A 20,877-nucleotide genomic window follows, 5' to 3' on the forward strand; every position below is an offset into this window, starting at 1 on the left:
GAGTGAAACCGCGTGGGGTCCCTGCCTACTTCTTAGGAGAGAATGGACGGAGAAGAAGATATGAAAAGGAATGAAAAGACAAGAGAGAAAATTGATTAATTTGGGTTAAACGCTGAACCAGGAGAGGGCGAGTAGATCGACCGGAAGGGGGGCGGCTGTGAAGGAGGGAAAGTTCGGCCTGCCCGGGATTTTTGGACGCTTTGCGGCCCCGTTGGGTCCTCGACGTCATCGCCGCTGCCCTCGTCATCACTCATTCTCCTCCATCCTGCGACCCTCTACGACATCATCAGAACAATAACAATAATCCCATCATCTCCATTTCTACAGAAAAGAAACTCCCGATACGTTTCATGATGGTCAAAATACCATCCCGACTATAAACACAAGACACGGAAGAAACAAACCAATCCACCATGACGCTCTCAGCAGAGATTTTTTTAGGAAAAAAAAAAAAGTTAAAATAGAGCTATAATACGGATTTCGTGTTTCATGGGATAAACAAAGAAACATCTAGAGGGCACAACGTGAAAAATTCAAGGACGACTGCGGCGTTGACGGCTTCCTTTGCCCGTCGCTGCGCGGCTGGAAGGACTTGTCGGGACTTTTCTCTCCACCACATCCACAATATGTAACTCGTCAGCGTCAGAGTCGCTCTCCTCCTCGTCGTCTCCATCCCGGGGGACTTCGACCGTAGGTTTGGCCGGGCTATACCACGGGGCGAACGAGTTCCGCGCGCTGCTTGACGGGCGGTCCCCATAGCTTGACACGTATGGTGATAGCCCGGTGCGATTCGAGGAGCCTCCTCGTCGGGGCTCCACCGGACTGTGAAGGGGATACGGAGGTGGCTCCCTTGGGTACGGTATCTGATAGGGAGGAACCCAGTGCGGATCGTCGGGGAGTGGACGTGCGAATGCCGGGCTGCTCTTCAGCGGGGACGACGCCTGCGAACGCATGTGCGGAATGGCGGCGGACTGGCGGTCGGGCTTGTAAGGGGAGTCAAGCGGAGTTCTAGGCGATGCGATGGGCTGGGGAGATCGCAGAGAGCGAGGCCGTTGCGATGTCGGGGAGCCCGAGCTCCTGGGCTGTGCGTCGAAGACATCGCCGTCGTCGAGGGCGCCGCAATATGGTGACGGGGGCACTGCGCCGGATGGAGCTCGCCGCATCCCTGTTCGACCAGCGCCGCCGTCCGGGGTACGTTCTCCAGTCCTCGTGCGGTCGAAAGTTCCGGCACCAGTCTGCATCCGTTTGCGCTCAAGCGCCTCCACCTCAGACTTGGACAAGCGAACGTTCTTCTGCCCCATGACTTGCGCGCGGCGGATTCTTTCCAGAGCTTTGTCCACCAGCCAATCCTCCTTGTCTTTCATGGCCAAGTGCACCGCGTATGCCACCGTGCTGTCTGCGTCGTCGTACAAGTCATAGTCCGCCCCGTCCATCGACTCCGACTCGTCCCCGTACTCGTCATAGCCCACCATGCGTCTCCGTAACCCCGAACCCCCGTCCAAGTCCCTGCCGATTAGCTGCCTCGGATACCCGGATCGGCCATTACGCAGATTGTATTCGTCCTCGCTGTCAATCTCCTCGATTCGTGCGTCATCATCCAGCCACGGGGCTGCCCGCCTCCTGGTTTGTCTCCCTAGTTGTGCCCCCGGTGGTCTTCCCCATCGGGGCGTACCGTAAGGAGCTCGCGGCCGACCACCTAGACCGCCTCCTCGGAAAAAGCATTCTCGATTGGTTTATCCATAAAGGCCGCGTGACCGAACACGGACACACCCGTGGCGCCGATCAGCCAGAGGACCGTCGAGATCGGGGAGGCCCAGATGCCCAGAGGGACCGCGACGATCAACAGGCCAGTGTAGAGCTGAGAGGTGTTGAAGCGAGCAATGCCCAACTCCAGGTCGCGCCCTTCCAACTTCCCGATGCCGTAGAGACCACCGGTGACCAGAATGATGACGAAGAGCAAGACGGGGTTGGTGAGCAAGCTATAGATGCTCAGCATCACAAAGACCACGGCATAGTTGCTCGAGAAGTAGGACAGGTTGTAGTTCACGCGACTCTGGACCTCGCCGAAATTGGCCGGCTTGGAGAGACGTTTGAGGTCGAGGAACTCGGAAACCGGTCGCAGGTTGGCAAAGCGAGTGCCAATGGACTGGGAACGAACGCTGTTGAAGCGATCACCGAAGCGCGAGGTGATCGCATCGATGGGAATCTTGAGGGAGCTCATTATGAGGGATCGAGACGGGGTAACCGAATAAATAAACAATGGGAGTCTTTTCGGATCTTTTCTTTGTGAAGGGTTTCTTCACGAAGTCTGGTAGATAGGAAATAGGATATATAGGATAGAGAATAAGAGTGAAGGTGAAGAATGAAAGAAAAAAGAAGCGGTCGAGAGGGGAAGAAAAGGGGGGGGTGGATTGCAAGAGGTCTTCAGGAAGATGGAAGCGGCTTAGCTGGCCGAAAGGGAAAAAAAGGTTGTTGACTGCAGAGAGCTGACTACTTTTTCTAGCCTGCTTGGGTTTGCGGCCCGTTCGTCTTTTCTCACCCCGACCAACGCAAGGCAACCACCCAACGACTCCTTCGAGGATCGTGCTCGGGTTGGAGGCACAAAGATTTGCTTTGCAAAGGCAACTGCGATTGAGAGAGAAGCAGAAAGAAAAGGAGAAGAAAGTGAACTTCCACGACACAAAGACCAGGCTTCTTCGAAAACACTTGGGCGGTGACGGCTAAGAATAGAACATCCCCGGGCCAAACTCCGGACTCAGAAGAAGAAAAGGAAGGATGGCTGAGTGCGGACCACCAAGGACGGCTGGCTACTGGAAGATCAGATGAAAGCGACCATCGTATCGTGCCTTGTAGTAGAGAAGGATCCCTCTTATCCACCGTCCAGCCCTAAGGTAAAGAACCCTGTGTAAGGTTCATCCCGTAGGACTGTACTACTACCCACCTGCTGGTCGACAACGGAAAGACAAGAATGATCAAGGGGAACAGGAGAATCTCCATCGAATTTAAACCCGGCTGCCCTTTCCTTGTCCCTTCCAGCCTGCCACTTTTCCAGCCTTTTCTCGTCTTCTTCGGCCACGAATTTCCTTCAAATGGAGGAGAACAACGTGATTGGTCCACGTTCACCTGCAGCGTGGACTCCCGTGACTACCCGATGGGGCATGGCGCGGTATCTCTGGTAATATATGATACGGTCTAGGTATCAATGCCTGAAGACAGATGGTTGTTCTGCCTGAGAACCATGGCATCCAGCCCGCGTCGGGGGGAGCATCCAATTAATTAATTAATTGATTATTCTTCTTTGGATCAAATTCTCTCGACTCTTTCGCTCCTTTAACCTTGGGCCTTGGAGGTTTACGATTCCTCCTACTCTCTCCTCATTCTCTTCCATCGTTTCGTGGGTTCGGCAGGTTTGACTGCTCACCCCCTCTTGTCCTCTTCAGCATGAAGTCGACAGCGCTCCGCCTGTTGTTGTTTGCTGTCCTATTTGTATTGGCGACAGCGTGGACCAAAGAAGGTCGGTTCCTCTGCTCTTCCCCACCACTTTCTTCCACTTCCTTGACTCCGGGATTCTCTCACCGTCTTTCGCCTTCACCGACAATTGCCAGACATCGTATCTAACCTCAGTGCCTGCTTGCAGATTATGAGATTTTCCGCCTCCGCGATGAGGTTGCTGCCGGGGAGGGTTCTAATGTGACTTTCTACGGTACGTTGTCCTCAAACACCAAGAGCCATGCATGCGTGATCGTGCATCTGACCTGTTTGATGGACAGATTTCCTCGAGGTCCAGCCCAATGCCAACCAGGATGAACTGAACAAGGCCTATCGCAAGAAATCGAGACTTCTCCATCCCGACAAAATCAGACGCTCCTTCATTGCCAACAGCTCCAAGGATAAGGCCCGGTCGAGGACGAGCAAGCAGGGGGTTCATGTCAACAAGGGTCCCTCCGAGCGCGAGATCGCGGCTGCCGTCAAGCAGGCCCACGAACGAGCCTCCCGCCTGAACACCGTCGCGAACATTCTTCGTGGTCCGTCGCGCGAGCGATACGATCATTTCCTGCGGAATGGGTTCCCCAAGTGGAAAGGCACGGGATACTACTACTCGCGATTCCGCCCGGGTCTGGGCTCCGTGATGGTCGGCCTGTTCTTAGTCTTCGGGGGTGGCGCTCACTACGCCGCCCTGATCCTGGGCTGGAAGCGTCAGCGGGAGTTCGTCGATCGGTATATCCGTCAAGCCAGAAGAGCTGCCTGGGGTGATGAGCTCGGCGTTCGCGGCATTCCCGGTGTGGACGCAAATGCCGCTGCTCCGGCTCCCGCTGCGGAAGCTAACGAGACGAGCGCCATCCCTATGAATCGCCGTCAGAAACGCATGATGGACAAGGAAAACCGGAAAGATTCCAAGAAGAGTGCTCGATCCGTCTCGCGCGCCGCCTCCGGTACCTCCACCCCAACGACCGAGTCCGTGGAGCCCTCCGGGGAGAGGAAGCGCGTCGTTGCCGAAAATGGCAAGGTCCTCATCGTTGACTCAATTGGCAACGTCTTCTTGGAAGATGAGACCGAGGACGGTGAGCGCCAGGAATTCCTGCTCGACATTGACGAAATCCAGCGCCCCAGGGTGCGCGATACTATGCTGTTCCAGATTCCCGTTTGGTTTTACCGCAAAAGCTTTGGCAAGTTGCTTGGGTCCTCGGAGAACAGTGACAACGTTTCTGATGAAGACGAATCGGCCGAAGGAGAGGAGCCGGTTGAGGAGCCTGCCAGTTCCGCAGTTGCCTCTAAAAAGAGCGGGGCTTCTCGCAAGAGAGGAAAGCGCTCTGCACGATCCTAAGCGGCGAGAAAGACAACTTGTGATTTATATATCATCTTTCGATAGAAAAAATAGGTAGTTTGTTTTTCCAGATTTGTCCCGTGACGGAAAAGGCGAGGCAGCTCTAGGCGCATTGTATGAATCTATTGGTGCACTCGAACATAGAACCTGTCAATCTTGCTTCAGGAAATTGTCATCGTAAAAATTTTCTTCATGATCGGAGCGGTTGTACGGCTCAGAGAACTGGCGCCGCGAAGAACTATAGCTCTATCTAGGTCTACACGGAAGACAGGTGGAATTTGGAAAACATAAAACAAAAAAGCAAAAGCAAAAACAAAAAACAAATATTCTGATATCATTGGGTGGCCGGAGCAAGCATGGTATTTGGTCTCCTGGGTTGGACATAAGAGGAATTGAAAACCGAAAAACAAGTAAAAAGGTAAAGAAAAAGCACAAATGTCTCGTAATCATGATGGTCGTGAGCGTCTATGATTTCTCTTCTCCTTAGCATCATCGACACCAGCATCGATTCATGGGGCTACATGAACATCTTGGCGATGTTCATCAACCCGTGGATGTTGTCTGCCATACCACCACCTCCACCACCACCACCTTGAGCAGGCTGTCCGCCACCGAGGCTGCCCAGAATGTTTCTCGGTAGACGGATTCCTATCATAGCCAACAGTTTCTGCAACACGCCGCTGGTCAAGAGGGGAACAACGACCAGAAGAAGCACCTTGAACGGATGACGGCGGGCGTAGTTGGAGATGTCACGCATCAAGCGTTTGATGAAATGTACCACTCGCTGGATAAATCCAGATCGAGGTCGTGCCCGACGCGAGGACGAGGTTGAGAAGACCGACGGACTCGACCGCCCCGACCGGTTGCCGCCGCCACCACCTAAACTGAAGATTGATGGCGTCGAGTGACGGGAATGGTGAGTGGAATAGGTGGATCGACGAGAGGGAGAGCGTCGGCGGACATGGCCAGACGATGAAGAAGTTCGTCCGTCGAACCAACCCATGGCGGTGAAGAGGGAGTAGTTTTGGTCGCGGAGGACAAGACCGATTGAACGAGACTGAGTGTAAAATGGAAAGCAAGTTGCGCCGTTTTTCGTGGCGGACAGCTTTTTTTTTTTCTTGGGCTTTCCGGATTGAATACTTCCAAGTGTGTGCCCCTCGAAATTTGCAGAGTGCAGCTCAGGCAATCATATAACAGTAGCGGATCCAATTGCTGCAGATGCACACAATTTCAGATCTAGACTCCCTGCGGCATTGACGGTCTCCACCGAGTTTCAGCGTGATGGCGACTGTGATTCTCTGTCCAACACCAGCATGTGGAGTGCACGGGGTGGTCTGGGAGTATCAAGTTCTTGTGGAATTGATGACTCTTGAGTCTCGAATGAACTTGATGTTTCAGGCAAAGGCTGAATCTTTTGATAATTAAAGAGGTAAAAAAAGGGGGGGGAATGGCAAACCCCGTCTGTGCAGTTAGTGGGAGGAGCTGAGGATAGCTCCAACACAATAATGGGTGGCTGGAGGGCGACTGGCAACCCTTATTGGCGCTGTCTCTCAGGGACGTCTCCCGTCCCGTCAGCAGCGACTCTTCGCCGTATGTAAGTCAGACTTTAGACTCGACCGGCTCGGCCATGCGAGTAAGGGCAAGAGCATGCGTAAGTCGTGCCCTAGGTCCCTAATAGTGTGGATTACCTTTATTGCCGTAGTGTTCTGTAAGGTGGCTCGGTGCCGTGTCGGACACCTAAGGCACCAACATCGCCGACCGACCGACGTCATTCCCGTCCGACAACCCTCCACGTTGCCTTCACCAAGACCTGGACTACGATGTAAAAAATTTACCTTCAAAATAAGTCTTTCGATAACTGTCAGCACGAGATTCTAACTTGCTTTCAAAATGCCCAGTGAGTTGAGATATCTTGCCTCAACCTCAACGATGCCCGCTAACCTTTTCTCCGACAGGACAACCAAACTACTGTAGATATCCCCCGCCTCGATATTTCAGAATGAAAATATTCTTACACATATGCAGATAGAGTTCTCGGTGTTTCCTCAGATGCGACGCAGAGGGAAATTCGCATCGCCTATAAACGGTATGTGTCTGACTTCCACCGGCGAGCGACCCTGAGTCTAAGAACACGTCCTATAGAGAGTCACTAAAATCACACCCCGATCGAGTACCGGCCGACTCGCCTGAACGGCCCGCGCGAACACGCAAATTCCAGGAGATCAATGATGCCTATTACACCCTTTCTGATGAGTCACGGCGGCGACAGTACGACGCATCGCGGGGCGCTGAAGATGGTGTAGACGAAGAGGACGAAGTGCCTAGCGGTAACGGAGGGTTTTCATGGTCAAATTTCGGGTTCAGCTCAGCGGACCGCGAACAGCAAGCTTCCGATCAGTTCGGGTCGGTGTTTGAGGAGATGCTACGCGAAGAAGGACTTGCCAGCGATGAAGATGGCGGCACTCGGCCTACCTCACGATTCTGGTCGGTGGTGGGTGGACTCAGCGGCGGAGCGCTTGGGTTCATTGTGGCCAACGCTCCCGGTGCACTCGCTGGTGCCGTTGCCGGAAATCGCCTCGGCGCCGTCCGCGATGCAAAGGGAAAGAGCGTCTATGCCGTTTTTCTGGACCTTCCACAGAGCGACCGTGCTCGACTACTGAGTCAACTGGCGGCCAAAGTCTTCCAGACAACCATGGGGCGTTAGATGAGCTTGCCATTCCTCAATAATGTTTGTATCTTTGTAGGCTATGAAATGGGACAAGTCTATCCATTAACTTGGTGTAAGAGCTACCGTCCAAGGGCCACCTACTTATATCAGGAGTTCACGGCCCTTGTTAGTGCTAGTTGGATCATTTATGTATGGGGGACTGCTTCATACATTGTAAAGGCCCGCTACGAGAGAATGATAGAATGAAATCGAGTGGGACCGCGGGCGAAACTCCGTACTCCGAATTAAAGGGCGGACATTCCCGTCGTGGAGCAGCAGTTAACTGTTAGTCATCGGATCTTCCGTGAACCCGGGTCCAAACTCTCAGCATCTTCCATGACGGGATCTCGACTTCCCTTAAACGCTGGACCTTCATATCCCGAAACTACGCTCTGATCAGAATGGCACACCAGAAATCTGTCACGGAGGTTCCACGCTCTATTCTTCCCCGTTTGACATGGAACGGCGCCTCTGCCCGAACCTCCGTACCTCCGCCGCAGACAACCGCCCTCTCGGCTAGACGACAACAGAAGCAACGACACTTACACGGCTGGAACTCAACTGGACGGCAATTACATACTTTGACACTCTCCTCTCGTTCCTCCCCCTCTGTATCCCTATCGTCCCGAGAGCTAGGGTCGTCATTATCCCCTGTTAGGCAAACATCTTTATCGACGAGCGGACGGACAAACCGCCCAACCCCCGCTGGCAACCCTGTTAGATACAATGGCGTTTACGTCGCTACCTTCAAAGCCGCACAGCGCGCCTTTCATGCCTCTGCAGTCCGGCAAAGAGAACACCATTTCGATACTTTGAAGTTTGTCCAGCGATTGAAAGATGAGGGGTTCAGCGAGGAGCAGGCCGTTTCTATGATGCGAGTCTTGAACGACGTGATTCAAGAATCGATCCAGAACTTGACTCGGACAATGGTTCTAAGAGAAGGTCAGTCACATGCGATGTTTCCTTGATCCACTTAAAGATAAAGACCGTTCAAGAGGGGAAGGACGAAGGTTGTAGGGGGAAGAAAGGCAGGACTGCACTCTTGGACTCCAGTCATACTGACTTTCTTGTGTTAGACACCGAAAGATCCACGTATACACAAAAGGTCGATTTCGCTAAGCTCCGCTCCGAACTTCTCAACGCGGATTCCACGGAGGCACAATTGACCCGATCATCACACGAAAAAATCGCCGCCGACCTTGCCAAGCTCAATTCTCGCTTGCGAGACGAAATTGGGCGCACACAAGCGTCTGTCCGCCTGGATCTGAACCTGGAAAAGGGACGTATTCGGGAAGAAGCAAACGGTCAAGAGATGCGCATTAAAGAGACAGAAACAAGAATCGAGCAAGAGGTTGCAGGGCTGAGAGAGCGGGTGGAGGCTGTCAAATTCTCAACACTGCAGTGGCTTATGTATGAACTACTCTCCATCCATTTCATCTGGATCATCGCTAACAACTTTTGTTTCTCAGGGGTGTTTGCACTGGTACTGCGGCATTGATTCTTGGTGCCTGGCGTCTCTTTATGTGAGCTGTGGCTACCTATTTCCTCTCATATTGCCGGTCTTTGAACACTGCTCTTGTGTATCCAAACATTTCGGCATAGCCCCTGTACAGTAATTTCACGTCTCTATATCTCTCCTGGTCCTTCCCAGCGTCAGCGGATCAAAAGTGGGTCTTTCGTTCCAATCTCTCTTTATCCCGTAGCCTGGCGGAGGTTCGGTTTTGGACGTAGTGTCTTGCAAACAAAGATTTTGACTCCTGAAAATCTACATTTATCCGTGAGCATTGTGTCTGTCCCATCTCTTCTAGTTCCATCTCTTCTAGCACTGAGAGTGACTGAATGCACATCTAATCTTCATATTGGTACTGGAAGCGGCCGGGGGTCCAAATGCGCTATCTTCACGTGATGGCACGATAAGACCATCATCATATCGCCATCTCCCGTTCCGTTGCCTCCTCCGCAGCTTGACATCTCTACTGGTGTTTGGTAGCGGTGATTCAGAAGCGACATATTGCGATGACTGTGGTCAATACGGAAATCTATCTCCCTGGTAAACTAGACTAAAATGTACTGTGACCGCACAATTGATCGCTGACTTTACATATGTTCAGGTATTGTGCCTTATACTCTGGCTACTGCATTTGCGCCAAGTGATGCGCTCGAGGTCAATGGCCCCCAAAGCAAACGTCGGAGGTTGAACACCGTAGTTCATAGCCTGAGGGAGCTGAACGGCTTGTCCAATTCACAGATCCCTCTAGGCTATGTGCCATTGGCCCGTTTGCACTTATATTTGGTATGCGGCCTGTCTACACGCACAAGATGATTTGCTCATTCGGCCGCACTTCAAATACAGGAATTTGAAAGGGAAAATTTGGATATTGAAGCATCCGGCGACTCAGCCGAAACACCTACAAGCTTGCCCATCTTTATTCAGACGGCTAGAAACCTTCGAACTCCGCACAGTGTATCTGGTCTACACCAGGCACCATGTGATTGCTTCGAGTTGGAGCTTGCTATCGCATCAGAACCAAATGTTATCTTTGGAGATCGTATAGATCAGCTGAAATTGACTGATATTGGCGAGCACCTGGAGCTTGCTCGGAATCTTGTTTGCGCCGACCGATATTCCAGAAAACAGCCCCCTGTCTGTTATCAGTCGACTCTTTACCGGTTATCCGATAAGAAGAGGTTTCGGCTTGAAACCGTGATACTATGGAAGGACTCATTAGATATTTTGGATCCTAAAAACCCATCACTATCCAGAGTATTCTCTAAATACATTTTGCAAGAACCAGACGGCCATAGCACTCATGAGGGGAAACGTCAGCGACAAGGGAACGGGCTTGGCTGGTCTCCCCGCGACTTTTATGACAACGTGTACGTGCCGCCGGACACGCCAGCGTCATCCTCGGAAATCAAATGCGACCTGATCGATTGTCAACTTTTCCCGTTTCAAAGAAGAGCAGTTAGGTGGCTTTTGGAGAGGGAGGGTATGGCACTGCAGCAGAACGGACAGGTGGTGCCCATCCAAAACCATTCGCAGGATCAGCTACCAGAATCTTTCGAGAGAATTATTGATGCAGACGGGAGATTGTGCTTTGCCAGCCATCTATTTATGATAGTCACCAGTGACTTATCAAATTGGTTCGATGCGAATGTCCACCTCAAGGGTGGCATACTTGCAGAGGAAATGGGCCTAGGAAAGACAGTTGAGATGATCGGGCTGATGTGTCTCAATCGCCGTTTGCTGTCCCCTGAGGAAGCTTTTTCGGACAGCCTCTTAGAGAGTCTAAGGCCATCGGGGGCTACGTTGATCATAACACCGCCTGCAATTCTTGAGCAATGGGAGCATGAAATCATGACCCATGCACCCGGCCTCAGTGTCTTTAACTACACTGGAATCCAACGCCATCAGACACTCTCTGATCAAGAATTGGTGGAGATGATTGCTGATTACGATGTAGTACTCACCACCTACAATGTACTCGCACGGGAAATACATTATTCTGGCGATGCTCCGAAGAGAAACTTGCGACACGAGAAAAGATTCGAGCCAAGAAAGACACCCCTTGTTCAAGTGTCTTGGTGGCGAGTCTGCCTCGATGAAGCCCAGATGATTGAGAGCGGAGTCAGTAATGCTGCCAAGGTTGCGCACTTGATCCCTCGTCGAAATGCCTGGGCTGTTACTGGAACGCCACTTCGCAAGGACATCAAGGATTTGCTTGGTCTACTACTGTTCCTCAATTATAAACCATTTTACGGTTCCATCTGGAACAGGCTGTGCGTCGAATTTCGGCCTGTGCTAGCGCGCATTGTTCACAGCATTTCGCTTCGGCACAGCAAAGACCACGTCCGTAATGAACTTCATTTGCCGCCTCAGAAGAGAATTGTCATCACGATTCCTTTCACTGCCGTCGAGGAACAATATTATGGACAGTTGTACGAAGAAATGTGTGAGGAATGTGGCCTTGATCTATCGGGAGCACCGATCAATGATGGTTGGAGCCCCGAGGACTCTGCAGTTATCGAAAAGATGCGAAGTTGGCTAGTCAGGCTTCGACAGACTTGTCTCCATCCCGCAGGGAACCAACGTCGGGGGTTTGGTATCGCGAATGGGCCTCTGCGGTCCGTGGCTGAAGTTTTAGGAGTTATGATTGATCAGAACGACGTTCTTATTCAAACAGAGGAGCGCTCTCTCCTTCTTTCCCAGCTTCGGCGTGGGCAGCTTCTGGAAAACTCCATGCACCGACGAAAGGCGCTTGATCTTTGGATGAGCTCATTGGAACGTGCTGGTGATATCGTAAAGGAGTGTCGGGACCGGCTGCATTCAGAACGGATCAGCAATCGGTCCACTTCCACCAAGGCCGAGCATGGTACGAATGCAGTCGACGCAAGCGACGATGAGAGTGAAGAGAACGAGAAAAATACCCGGGTTGGTACTTTCCGCCAGAGGCTACGATCTGCTCTTGAGATCCAGCATATTTGTGTGTTTTTCACGGGAAATGCTTATTACCAAATCAAGACCGACCCGAAGCTTACTGAACCCAATTCTGAAGAATTCAAATCTCTAGAAAAGCGTGAGGAAGAGGCGTATGGAACGGCAAAATCAATTCGCAGGGAGATGCTGCAGGATATTTCTGACAAAGTGGGCCGTTTCATGAGAGAGATCAGAGGGAAGTCTCAAAAGCACCAGTTCGTGGCTATCTCCAAGATGAGGCCTCATCTCTACAACAAAGGAGTGGAGGCTCGTCGCGTGCTTGACAAGCTCGAAGACTTTTGCGAAGCTATGAACAACCATGCTCATCAGTACAACGAGTGGCGCGATGCTATGGTGAAGTTATTATCGCAATCACTCATTGACCAGGAGGACGAGAATGAGCTCGAAGGCGATGAGTATGAAAAATCAACGAAGCATCAGGACGAGATGTATGTTTACATGGAAGCGTTGCGTGCAATGTTCGCGGATCGCCATGATGCTTTGACTGGCCAGAAGAACGTCCTAATTGCCCACGAGGTCAAGAGTGGTATAGTTCAGGCCCAAAAGGGGGAAGGCCCCTCCCCTACGCTTTTCCTGGAGTTGATGGGTACTCGTAGTAACATAAAGCCCGATCCTCAACTGGGCTCACTCCGTGGCATTATCAGCGAGATCCGCAGCCTAGCGACCTCTTTGGAGTGGCAAGCAGGTGGAGGGAGCTCCCGTGCCCAGGCTGAGCTTGAAGTTGTCTCGTTGATCCTCCAGAATTCCAGCCAGATGGCTTCAGAACAGGCGAAAATTGCATCGAGCTTAGAGAGAGAAGTGGAATTGTTCCGAGATACGATGAACTCTCGCCTCGAGTACTACCGCCAGCTGCAGCAGGTATCCGACACAGTAGCCCCCTACGATGAAGAGAGTGTCGGTAAACCTTTGGACGAGACAGCCTTTGATGCGAAACTTCGACAGGAGGGCGTGACCGAAGAGAAAATTTCGGCCTTGAGGGCGAAGCGTCGCTATCTCATTCATTTACGGGATGAATCAGGCGCAGGTGACACCTCAAAAATATGTGTCATATGCCAATCGAGCTTTGAAGTTGGTGAGTACGCGAGCTGAGCTTTGCACGCCAGACTTTTCAATCGGCTGATAGATGTCTCAGGTGTTTTAACGGTCTGCGGGCATAAGTACTGCAAAGACTGCCTGCGCTTGTGGTGGCACCAACACCGAACTTGCCCAACATGCAAGAAACGTTTGAAGGCTACTGATGTTCACCAAATTACATACAAGCCGCAAGAGTTTGTTGTACAGGAGGAGAGAACACCGGCCAAGATTGACACCGATTCCTCGCCCAAGAATTCGATATATGCTGACATTGGCTCGGGGACTCTCAAGGAGATCAAAAACATTGATCTAAATAGCTCTTTTGGAACTAAGATTGATACCCTAGCCCGTCACATCCTATGGCTTCGCGAGCATGATCCTGGCGCAAAGTCTGTGGTTTTCTCCCAGTACAAAAGCTTTCTGGACGTACTAGGCACTGCGTTCTCACGGTTTAAGATTGGGTATAGCAGCGTTGACAGCAAGGATGGCATACAACTATTCAAAAGTGATCCATCGGTAAGATTCCCTCTCGCTGATCGTTGACTGAAATACTCATGGTTCCTAGATTGAGTGCTTCCTGCTACATGCAAAAGCTCATTCGTCGGGGCTCAATCTGGTTAATGCAACCCATGTCTTCCTCTGCGAGCCCTTAATCAACACAGCAATTGAACTCCAAGCTATTGCTCGAGTACATCGAATCGGTCAACATCTCCCAACTACTGTTTGGATGTACCTTGTCAATGATACCGTCGAGGAGTCCATCTACGACCTTTCCGTTACACGTCGCCTATCTCACATTGCTCGTAAAGAAAGAGGAAAGACCCCCGATGACGAAGATCTAGCTACTAACTTGACCGAAGCGGCCATTGACTCTGCTAATTCTTTGGAAGTCCAGGACGCCGCCCTCGCAAAGCTAATGGCGGGCGGTGCGTCCGGTGGGGAACTGGTCAAGAAGGATGACCTATGGCAATGTCTGTTTGGACGCCCCAATGATAGAAAGGAAGTGAATGGTCACTCAGCGGGTGCTGAACGAGAAGTAGCCAGATTCTTGAGGGGAGAAGCAGCCGAGCAGCGGAGAATAGACACAAGAGACTAGAGAGTCGAACATTTGCAGGTATGACTTTTGGGCTGATTGAAGATCGTGCAATCTTGGTCATTTGCTTGGATTTGAGCATATGCTGGTAATTTTGTTGGAAAATATAGTTGCATTAATCTTATAATAGGTCATAATACATTAGTTGTTGTTCAGAATGACTTCGTTTGGACTAGTGTAGAAATTGCTGACCTCAGCTCAGTGACTAATCCAGACTATCCCAATCGGGATAGTAGCTTTGTTATGGGGAGCCTCAGGACCGCAACTGACGTGGGTGTCTCTGCCTAGAGCAACGGCCGTGGGGTTCAAGCTACTCGTCTCTCTGAACCTTTCTATCTTGATCTCCCTGAATCCCTTGTCTTCAATGTGTGAAGACATCCGTCCTCCTCCATTTACTCATTAATTCCCACCATGGCATCGGAGACCACGTCAGCGAATGCCGAGGCCCGCGAGCTGAGCTTGATATCTAAAGTCGAACTCAGAATCGCTCTGGCAGAAACGGATGAGAAACTAAGTACACTACTCAAAACGTATCTGGCACCTCTACTGCTGAAACTGGGCTCCGAGAGTCTTGCGGTGCGCAACAAGGTAATTGCGGTTTGCCAGCATATCAATACTAGAGCGCAGTCCCCATCGATCAAGCTGCCCGTGTCAGCTTTATTGAAGCAGTTCAAGGAACAAAAGTCCCCCCTAATCAGACACTTTGACTTGATTTATATTCAACAAGGTCTAGATCGATTGGGGTCCGATGCCAGAATTGAAATTTTGGTTCCATTGCTTCAGGGAGTCTCCGAGATTGGGACGTCGATCGATCAGGCTGCCGTCGTGTTCAATCTCGTCCTTCGGCTCCTACCGTTGCTAAAACTACCCGCGAAAGATAGTAAAGATGATGTGCAGTTGAAGTCTCACCTGGGTCTTTCCGATCAGGATACCCGCTTCTTAGCCTCTTGGTTTGGGAAATTACTCGTCCTCACCCCCGCGGAGAAGAATGCGCCCACTTGTCCGGGGCTTTCTCCCGCAGAGTACACATTTCTCAACAAAGGCGCGCCTGTGACAGAAACTTGGAGTCAATCTTTGCCCAATGGCCTAAATTTGACCGAGACTAAAGCGACGGCGTTGAGGTTCCTCGCCAGTGGAGCCTTCACGCCCTCAGAGCGCTTTCTGCCGGCTTTGATTGCATCTGCAGATACAAATAACCGTATATCAGACCTAGCAGAAGAGATTATCAAGCGGTTCATTCCGGACCTTGAAAATCCAGAAGTTGTACAGCAGCTGTATGATCTGTACTTCGGGGCCGGCACTCCCGATGGCGCGCTCCCAGCGCGACCTGCCTTGCAGATCAAAATTCTGGTGTATCTGGGCAAATCGATGCGGGCTACAGTGGATACCGACAAAGTCATTCGATTGATTGAAGAAGGTCTGCTCTCCGACGCTGCAAGGACTTCGCAAGGATTGCAAGCCTCGAAGTTGCGCACACAAATATTTACCTTCACGACATGGGTGGTGCGCATGGGCTCCTCATCCGAACTCAAACGCATGGCGCCTAAGGTAATAGCAGGTCTGAAGGATTTTATCGAGTCTCAAGGGTGGCCAAGCCCCGGCGCAAGTGGGCAGAGGCTCCCGGCAAGCGATTTGAGTCTACGGGGCCTTGCCTACGAGAGCATCGGAGTCATGGTCCCAAAAGTGGATTTCCAGGTGCGGGATGAAGATGAGGCGATATCGGGCTATGACCTCATCAGATGGCTATTCACGTCTCTGAGCTCCGATGACTCCAGCTCTCAGATTTTCGTGAGCATCGAACAAGCTCTGGGAAGTATTCTCAACTCATCAGTTGATAACTGGGATAAAGAATTTCAAGACCATCTACGGCCATTCCTTATTCACCAGATGGGGAATCACCCAGGAGACGACGATTCGATGACGGGGTTCAGAATAGTCAGGAGTCCTCAGTATGCAGCCGTGCGCTTTTCCAATAGATTTCTGCCATATGGAGATGTCGTCGCTCGTTGGATTGACCTCATCGCTGTCGCACAAGGGTCAGAAAGGCGCCACGAGGTCATCGAGGAAGGGAAAAAGGGATTGCATCCTTACTGGTACCGCCTTTTGAACCCTGGCAAGGACAAGAAGTGGTTCGCGTCAGTGACGGATGACTCGCGAGCTTTGTGGTTCAATTTCCCCAGCTTTTCCGAGGTGACACGCTTTCTGTTTGGCTCTGAGGCCTCAGCCGGAGTACCTGGGCTCTCTGCGACGGAAATCCTCTCAGGGCCCTATAAAAAAGCATTTGCCCCTGCTGTTACGTTCCTGCGCGAAATCCTACTCTGGGAAGCCTTCTCCAAATCCAATATCGCGGCAAGCATTGAGCAAGACTGGGATGTCAAGCTTGATGTGCTACTTTCGACCGATGAACAAGCACGGTCAGCTGTAAGAAAGCACATACAGGTCTCAGACAAAGGAGCCGTCCTGCTATTCCTATCGAGTGCTTTGGCCGGTCTTGTGGGCGAGAGCTCGGAAGGTCGGCTGCAATGTGGCCAGCAGTTTGTCAGTATCTGTTCGCTGGTTTCAAATGACATAGTCGAGGCGCTGGTTCCCCAAACACTGTCATTGAAAGGCCCTCTTTACAGCAACGACCAGGGAAGACAGGATGTAGCGGCACACGCCCTCGGAATCTTGGCCTCTCATCCCTCGTTTAGCGAGAATGATCTGGCAGCTCTAGTTACCGAGCTGTCAAGCTCTGTCGCTATGTGGAAGGATGCGATTGGCGAGCTCGCCCTCAAAAGCCGAGGGGCAATTCTTGCCTTGTCGTATGTATTCAGCCGACTTGCTTTTCGAAATATGCGACACAGAATCCCCGAAGAGCCGGCAAATCGTTTTATCAGTACCGTTTTCGATATAATCGAGACTGCCAGGGACTCTCTGCTCCGACGATCTGCGCAGGTTTCTGTTGGACAACTCGCTCTTTCTGGAATATTGCCGCCTACAAGGCTTTCTGGTGATGCGTGGAAGTCAATCAAGGGCAAGATAGCCCTAGATGCGAAGGCCGAAAGCGAGGCAGCTATCATTTCCATGGGTCTGTTATCTCTGACATTCTCTGGAAACAGCGATATGGAATCCTCGTTACAGGAATCGCTGGACGCACTCTATGGCCTGCACGAGATTCGCAGTCCCGAGGTACATTTTACCGTCGGTGAGGCACTGAGTGGCGCTGCTGTCGGATGGAAGTCTAGATCACTGGCTACCGAATTTGATGTTGATGAACAAACGCCCGTATCCTCGATCTCCGGTGTCATTCTTGCTACCATGTGCGACAAAATTATTAATGACTGTGGGGCGTCGAAGCCAGCTCTCCGAAAGGCATCTGCGATTTGGTTGTTATGCCTAGTGAAAAACTGTGGCCATATACAGGAAATGCAAATCAGACTGCGCAAGTGCCAAGAAACATTTTCGAACCTGCTAGGCGATCGCGATGAGGTGGTCCAGGAAACGGGAGCTCAAGGCTTGAGTCTCGTGTATGAGATTGGGGACCAGGCGCTCAAGGATGACTTGGTGCGCGACCTGGTAGAATCCTTCACAGCGAATAGCTCCAGCTTGAGGGGTGGGAGGGTCAATGAAGAGACCGAACTCTTTGAACCAGGATCTCTTCCCACCGGGGGTGGCTCTTCGGTCAATACTTACAAGGACATCATGAACCTTGCCGCCGAAGCCGGCGACCCCTCGCTCGTGTATCGATTCATGTCATTGGCCTCAAACAATGCCCTCTGGACCAACCGTGCAGCGTTCAGCAAGCTGGGAATCAGCAGTATCTTTTCGGATTCTAGTGCTAGCGGGTATCTAGCCAGCAATCCCAAGATCTATCCGAAACTGTTCCGTTATAGGTTCGACCCCAATCCGAACGTGCAGCGGTCAATGAACACAATATGGCAAGCCCTGGTCAAAGAGCCGACGGAGTTGATCAACACCCATTTCGATGAAATCATTGGAGATCTACTCAAGAGCATGATGGCGGGGCGGGAATGGCGAGTGCGGCAGGCAAGTTGTGCCGCTATAGCGGACTTGCTTCAGGGTCGACAGCCGGATAGCTACGCCAGGTACACGGATGAGATCTTCAGCAAGGCCTTTAAACTGGTAGACGATATCAAGGAGTCCGTTCGGGCGGCCGCTCTGAAGCTCTGTCAAACGATCACGAACGCAGTTCTTCGTACGCTGGAGACAGGTGAATCGAACGTCAAAAGGTCGAGCAAGATGCTAGAAAGCGTAATCCCCTTCTTGTTGAGTGACAAGGGCATGGAATCCGGCGTCCAGGAAGTCCAAGCGTTTGCGATCGGCGCTTTGGTCCAGATGATCAAGAAAAGTCCCGGTGGGCCATTGCGCCCATTTGTGCCGCAGATCATGGAACAGTTCCTGAATTCTCTGAGCTCGCTGGAGCCGCAGGCAGTCAATTACGTCCATCTCAATGCAGAAAAATACGGATTGAGTGGTCAGGATATCGACAAAATGAGGCTCTCCAGTATTCGCACATCTCCGATGATGGAAGTGATTGAACGATACCTCATTGATACGTTGGACGAAGCTAGTATGAAAGAGTTTGCGGCCAAACTCGAAGGTGTGCTTCGATCGGCCGTTGGTCTTCCCTCCAAGGTAGGCTGCAGCCGTGTTTTGGTTCTGCTCAGCATGAAGCCGGCGGTCTTCCGTCCCTATGCGGACCGCTTTGTTCAGCTTCTTGGAAAATACGTGGTCGATCGCAATGACACCGTCAGTGCGTCCTACTGCACATCCATCGGCTACCTTCTACGACTGGCTTCCGATGATCGCATTCTCAAGACGATGGAGCATGCTAAGAATCTGTACCTAAGCGCCGAAGACGTCAATCCGCGCATCATCTCGGCGGAGATTCTTCACTCGGCATCCAAGCTGTCTAATGATAAGTTTATGGCTTTTGCTGCCACCGTCTTGCCGTTCATATTCGTTGCGAAGTACGATAGTGATGGCCATGTCCGAGAGGTCTTTGAGAAAACATGGCAGGACAACGTGGGCGGGAACCGTGCCGTATCACTGTACCTCAAAGAAATCACTGCTCTAGTTTTAGAGAACCTGGACTCGCCCCGCTGGGCTATCAAGCATACGGCGGCACTGGGATTCGCAAACGCTATCATGGCACTAGACCCCGAGGTCGACATCGCCACGGGTAAGCATCTGTGGCCCGTCTTGGAAAAAGCAATGACTGGCAAAACGTGGGAAGGGAAAGAGACCGTGTTAAAAGCATTCGTGAAGTTTGCGGGTCAGGTAGCGAAACTCTGGCAGGAGGAGCCCCAGCTAGGTGACGCGATGAAGGTGTGTTGATTTTGAAATTAATCCCACCTCTTTACAACCTCGTTTCAGTACTAATGAATTACCCTCAGGCCATAGTAGTTCGTGAGGCAAAGCGCAAAAACCCTACGTATCGCCCGTACGCGCTGGTCGCCTTGGGCGGAGTCGCTCAGGCACGCAAAGATCTCGACCTGATGCCGGATGCCATAAGCATCGTTTCTCAAGTAGTGGGTGAGCTAGAGGATGAAGAGGATTCGATGGATATTGATTCCGGAAATGGACAAAAGTCCAAGTACGTTTGGAGTGCTTCAGCCTGTATTTTGTCTCTTACTTACTAACATGCTCCAAGGCAAACCACCGATAATACACTTGCGGCTTGTGTGAAATGCCTTCTACAATGCTTCAATCCAGCATCCCGTGGACCTACAGAAAGTAAGTCTCTGTACAGCTGCCTTCACGACGGTGCACTGACCCGAATCAAAGGCACCACCGGACATTTGCTGCAAACCAAGACGCTTCTTCACCGAGTGGTCCGCGGTGGCGGTAGAAACGTGCAGGTCACGTTGTATGAGCAGCTCCGCATGTTGTTCAATCGGTTAGAAGAATGGGCTCCAGCAGATGCAGGAGAGCCATCGCATCCGCGCGAATTACGAGAATCGCTAGCAGTGCTAGCGGAGGAGATGTTGTCCTGCGAGATAGATGTATCGGCCGAAGCCATCCGCATGGGGCGGGCGCAAGCAGCAGCCTCGTATGTTACTTTCAGTCAAAAGACCGGGCAGGAGGTCAATACAGCCCTCCCGGAACTGCTCAAGGGTTGGAGGGGGGCGGAAAGATCTGGACCGGTGCAGCAAATATTAGATCAGACACTGCGGAAACTCGTGTCGCCATGAGGTCTAAGCGGGGTTATCCGCGTTGCGGGGAGGAGTGAAGAGTGAAGACTAGGGCCAGCCAACTTTCTATCCGAAGAGAGAAAGTGAGGGGGGAGAGAGAGAGAGAGAGAGAGAGAGAGAGGAGGGGCGAAGCAGAGTACAGCTGGCGGGGAGGGGAATAAGAAACCCAATCAAATGCAACGTGGCGATTGTCAGGAACCCGGAAGGCGACTGCGAGTTATTCGACAGGGGTCGAAGGGTGCAAGAGACTAGAAGTTGAGGGGGTTTTCATTGGCGGTGCGCAAACACACATCGACACGGGGTGGCCGGTCGAGCATCGGAAAGTCGAGCTCCGCCTAGCTAGCCTCATAATGGATGAGAAGTGTGTCTGTCGAGCAGCAGATAGGGTTGAGGAGGCCAGACCGGTCCAGGCGAGTCTGCCATGGACGGCGTGACTGGAGGGGATTAGCGTGCGATAGTCCGGGACCTTAAAAGTAACTAGTTCGA

General features: G+C 51.7%; 8 protein-coding genes across 8 annotated transcripts; 5 read left to right on the forward strand and 3 right to left on the reverse strand.

Annotated features, from left to right (window-relative positions):
• Positions 1-533: 533 nt before the first annotated feature.
• LDX57_000670 (uncharacterized protein) lies at positions 534-1,472 on the reverse strand (the record flags this gene model as incomplete). The annotated part of the gene is made up of 1 exon (XM_046082315.1): positions 534-1,472. One exon carries the CDS (start codon positions 1,470-1,472, stop codon positions 534-536), a length of 939 nt encoding a protein of 312 aa, XP_045938272.1.
• A 224-nt stretch (positions 1,473-1,696) lies between these two features.
• On the reverse strand, positions 1,697-2,221 carry LDX57_000671 (putative COPII vesicles protein Yip3; the record flags this gene model as incomplete). Its single annotated transcript, XM_046082316.1, has 1 exon — positions 1,697-2,221. The coding sequence occupies one exon, from the start codon at positions 2,219-2,221 to the stop codon at positions 1,697-1,699; it is 525 nt and encodes a 174-aa protein (XP_045938273.1).
• A 1,220-nt stretch (positions 2,222-3,441) lies between these two features.
• On the forward strand, positions 3,442-4,825 carry LDX57_000672 (putative endoplasmic reticulum DnaJ domain protein Erj5; the record flags this gene model as incomplete). The annotated part of the gene is made up of 3 exons (XM_046082317.1): positions 3,442-3,514; positions 3,638-3,703; positions 3,771-4,825. 3 exons carry the CDS (start codon positions 3,442-3,444, stop codon positions 4,823-4,825), a joined length of 1,194 nt encoding a protein of 397 aa, XP_045938274.1.
• A 517-nt stretch (positions 4,826-5,342) lies between these two features.
• LDX57_000673 (uncharacterized protein) lies at positions 5,343-5,828 on the reverse strand (the record flags this gene model as incomplete). Its single annotated transcript, XM_046082318.1, has 1 exon — positions 5,343-5,828. One exon carries the CDS (start codon positions 5,826-5,828, stop codon positions 5,343-5,345), a length of 486 nt encoding a protein of 161 aa, XP_045938275.1.
• Positions 5,829-6,715: 887 nt separating this feature from the next.
• On the forward strand, positions 6,716-7,529 carry LDX57_000674 (putative DnaJ chaperone (Caj1); the record flags this gene model as incomplete). The annotated part of the gene is made up of 4 exons (XM_046082319.1): positions 6,716-6,722; positions 6,781-6,795; positions 6,851-6,911; positions 6,968-7,529. The coding sequence occupies 4 exons, from the start codon at positions 6,716-6,718 to the stop codon at positions 7,527-7,529; spliced, it is 645 nt and encodes a 214-aa protein (XP_045938276.1).
• A 263-nt stretch (positions 7,530-7,792) lies between these two features.
• FMP32 (CCDC90 family protein) lies at positions 7,793-9,409 on the forward strand. Its single transcript, XM_046082320.1, has 3 exons — positions 7,793-8,474; positions 8,609-8,942; positions 9,002-9,409. Exons 1-3 carry the CDS (start codon positions 7,934-7,936, stop codon positions 9,057-9,059), a joined length of 933 nt encoding a protein of 310 aa, XP_045938277.1. The 5' UTR covers positions 7,793-7,933; the 3' UTR covers positions 9,060-9,409.
• Positions 9,410-9,518: 109 nt separating this feature from the next.
• Positions 9,519-14,354, forward strand: LDX57_000676 (putative SNF2 family helicase/ATPase). The gene is made up of 5 exons (XM_046082321.1): positions 9,519-9,582; positions 9,644-9,825; positions 9,886-13,102; positions 13,163-13,620; positions 13,670-14,354. The coding sequence occupies exons 1-5, from the start codon at positions 9,549-9,551 to the stop codon at positions 14,198-14,200; spliced, it is 4,422 nt and encodes a 1,473-aa protein (XP_045938278.1). The 5' UTR covers positions 9,519-9,548; the 3' UTR covers positions 14,201-14,354.
• Positions 14,355-14,456: 102 nt separating this feature from the next.
• Positions 14,457-20,391, forward strand: ECM29 (ECM29 family proteasome component; the record flags this gene model as incomplete). Its single annotated transcript, XM_046082322.1, has 3 exons — positions 14,457-19,525; positions 19,594-19,793; positions 19,851-20,391. Exons 1-3 carry the CDS (start codon positions 14,609-14,611, stop codon positions 20,389-20,391), a joined length of 5,658 nt encoding a protein of 1,885 aa, XP_045938279.1. The 5' UTR covers positions 14,457-14,608.
• Between the last annotated feature and the right edge of the window lie 486 nt (positions 20,392-20,877).

Source organism: Aspergillus melleus, assembly GCF_016097325.1.
Source record: "Aspergillus melleus strain CBS 546.65 chromosome Unknown contig1, whole genome shotgun sequence".
Lineage (NCBI taxonomy): Eukaryota > Fungi > Ascomycota > Eurotiomycetes > Eurotiales > Aspergillaceae > Aspergillus > Aspergillus melleus.

Excerpts from the sequence above, each read along its gene's own strand:
- FMP32 (XM_046082320.1), top strand. The coding sequence starts at position 7,934 with ATGGCACACCAGAAATCTGTCACGGAGGTTCCACGCTCTATTCTTCCC. Across the intron at positions 8,475-8,608 it reads GACAATGGTTCTAAGAGAAG|ACACCGAAAGATCCACGTAT; the intron begins GTCAGTCACATG and ends TTCTTGTGTTAG. Across the intron at positions 8,943-9,001 it reads TCAACACTGCAGTGGCTTAT|GGGTGTTTGCACTGGTACTG; the intron begins GTATGAACTACT and ends TTTGTTTCTCAG.
- LDX57_000676 (XM_046082321.1), top strand. The coding sequence starts at position 9,549 with ATGACTGTGGTCAATACGGAAATCTATCTCCCTG. Across the intron at positions 9,583-9,643 it reads TACGGAAATCTATCTCCCTG|GTATTGTGCCTTATACTCTG; the intron begins GTAAACTAGACT and ends ACATATGTTCAG. Across the intron at positions 9,826-9,885 it reads CCCGTTTGCACTTATATTTG|GAATTTGAAAGGGAAAATTT; the intron begins GTATGCGGCCTG and ends CTTCAAATACAG.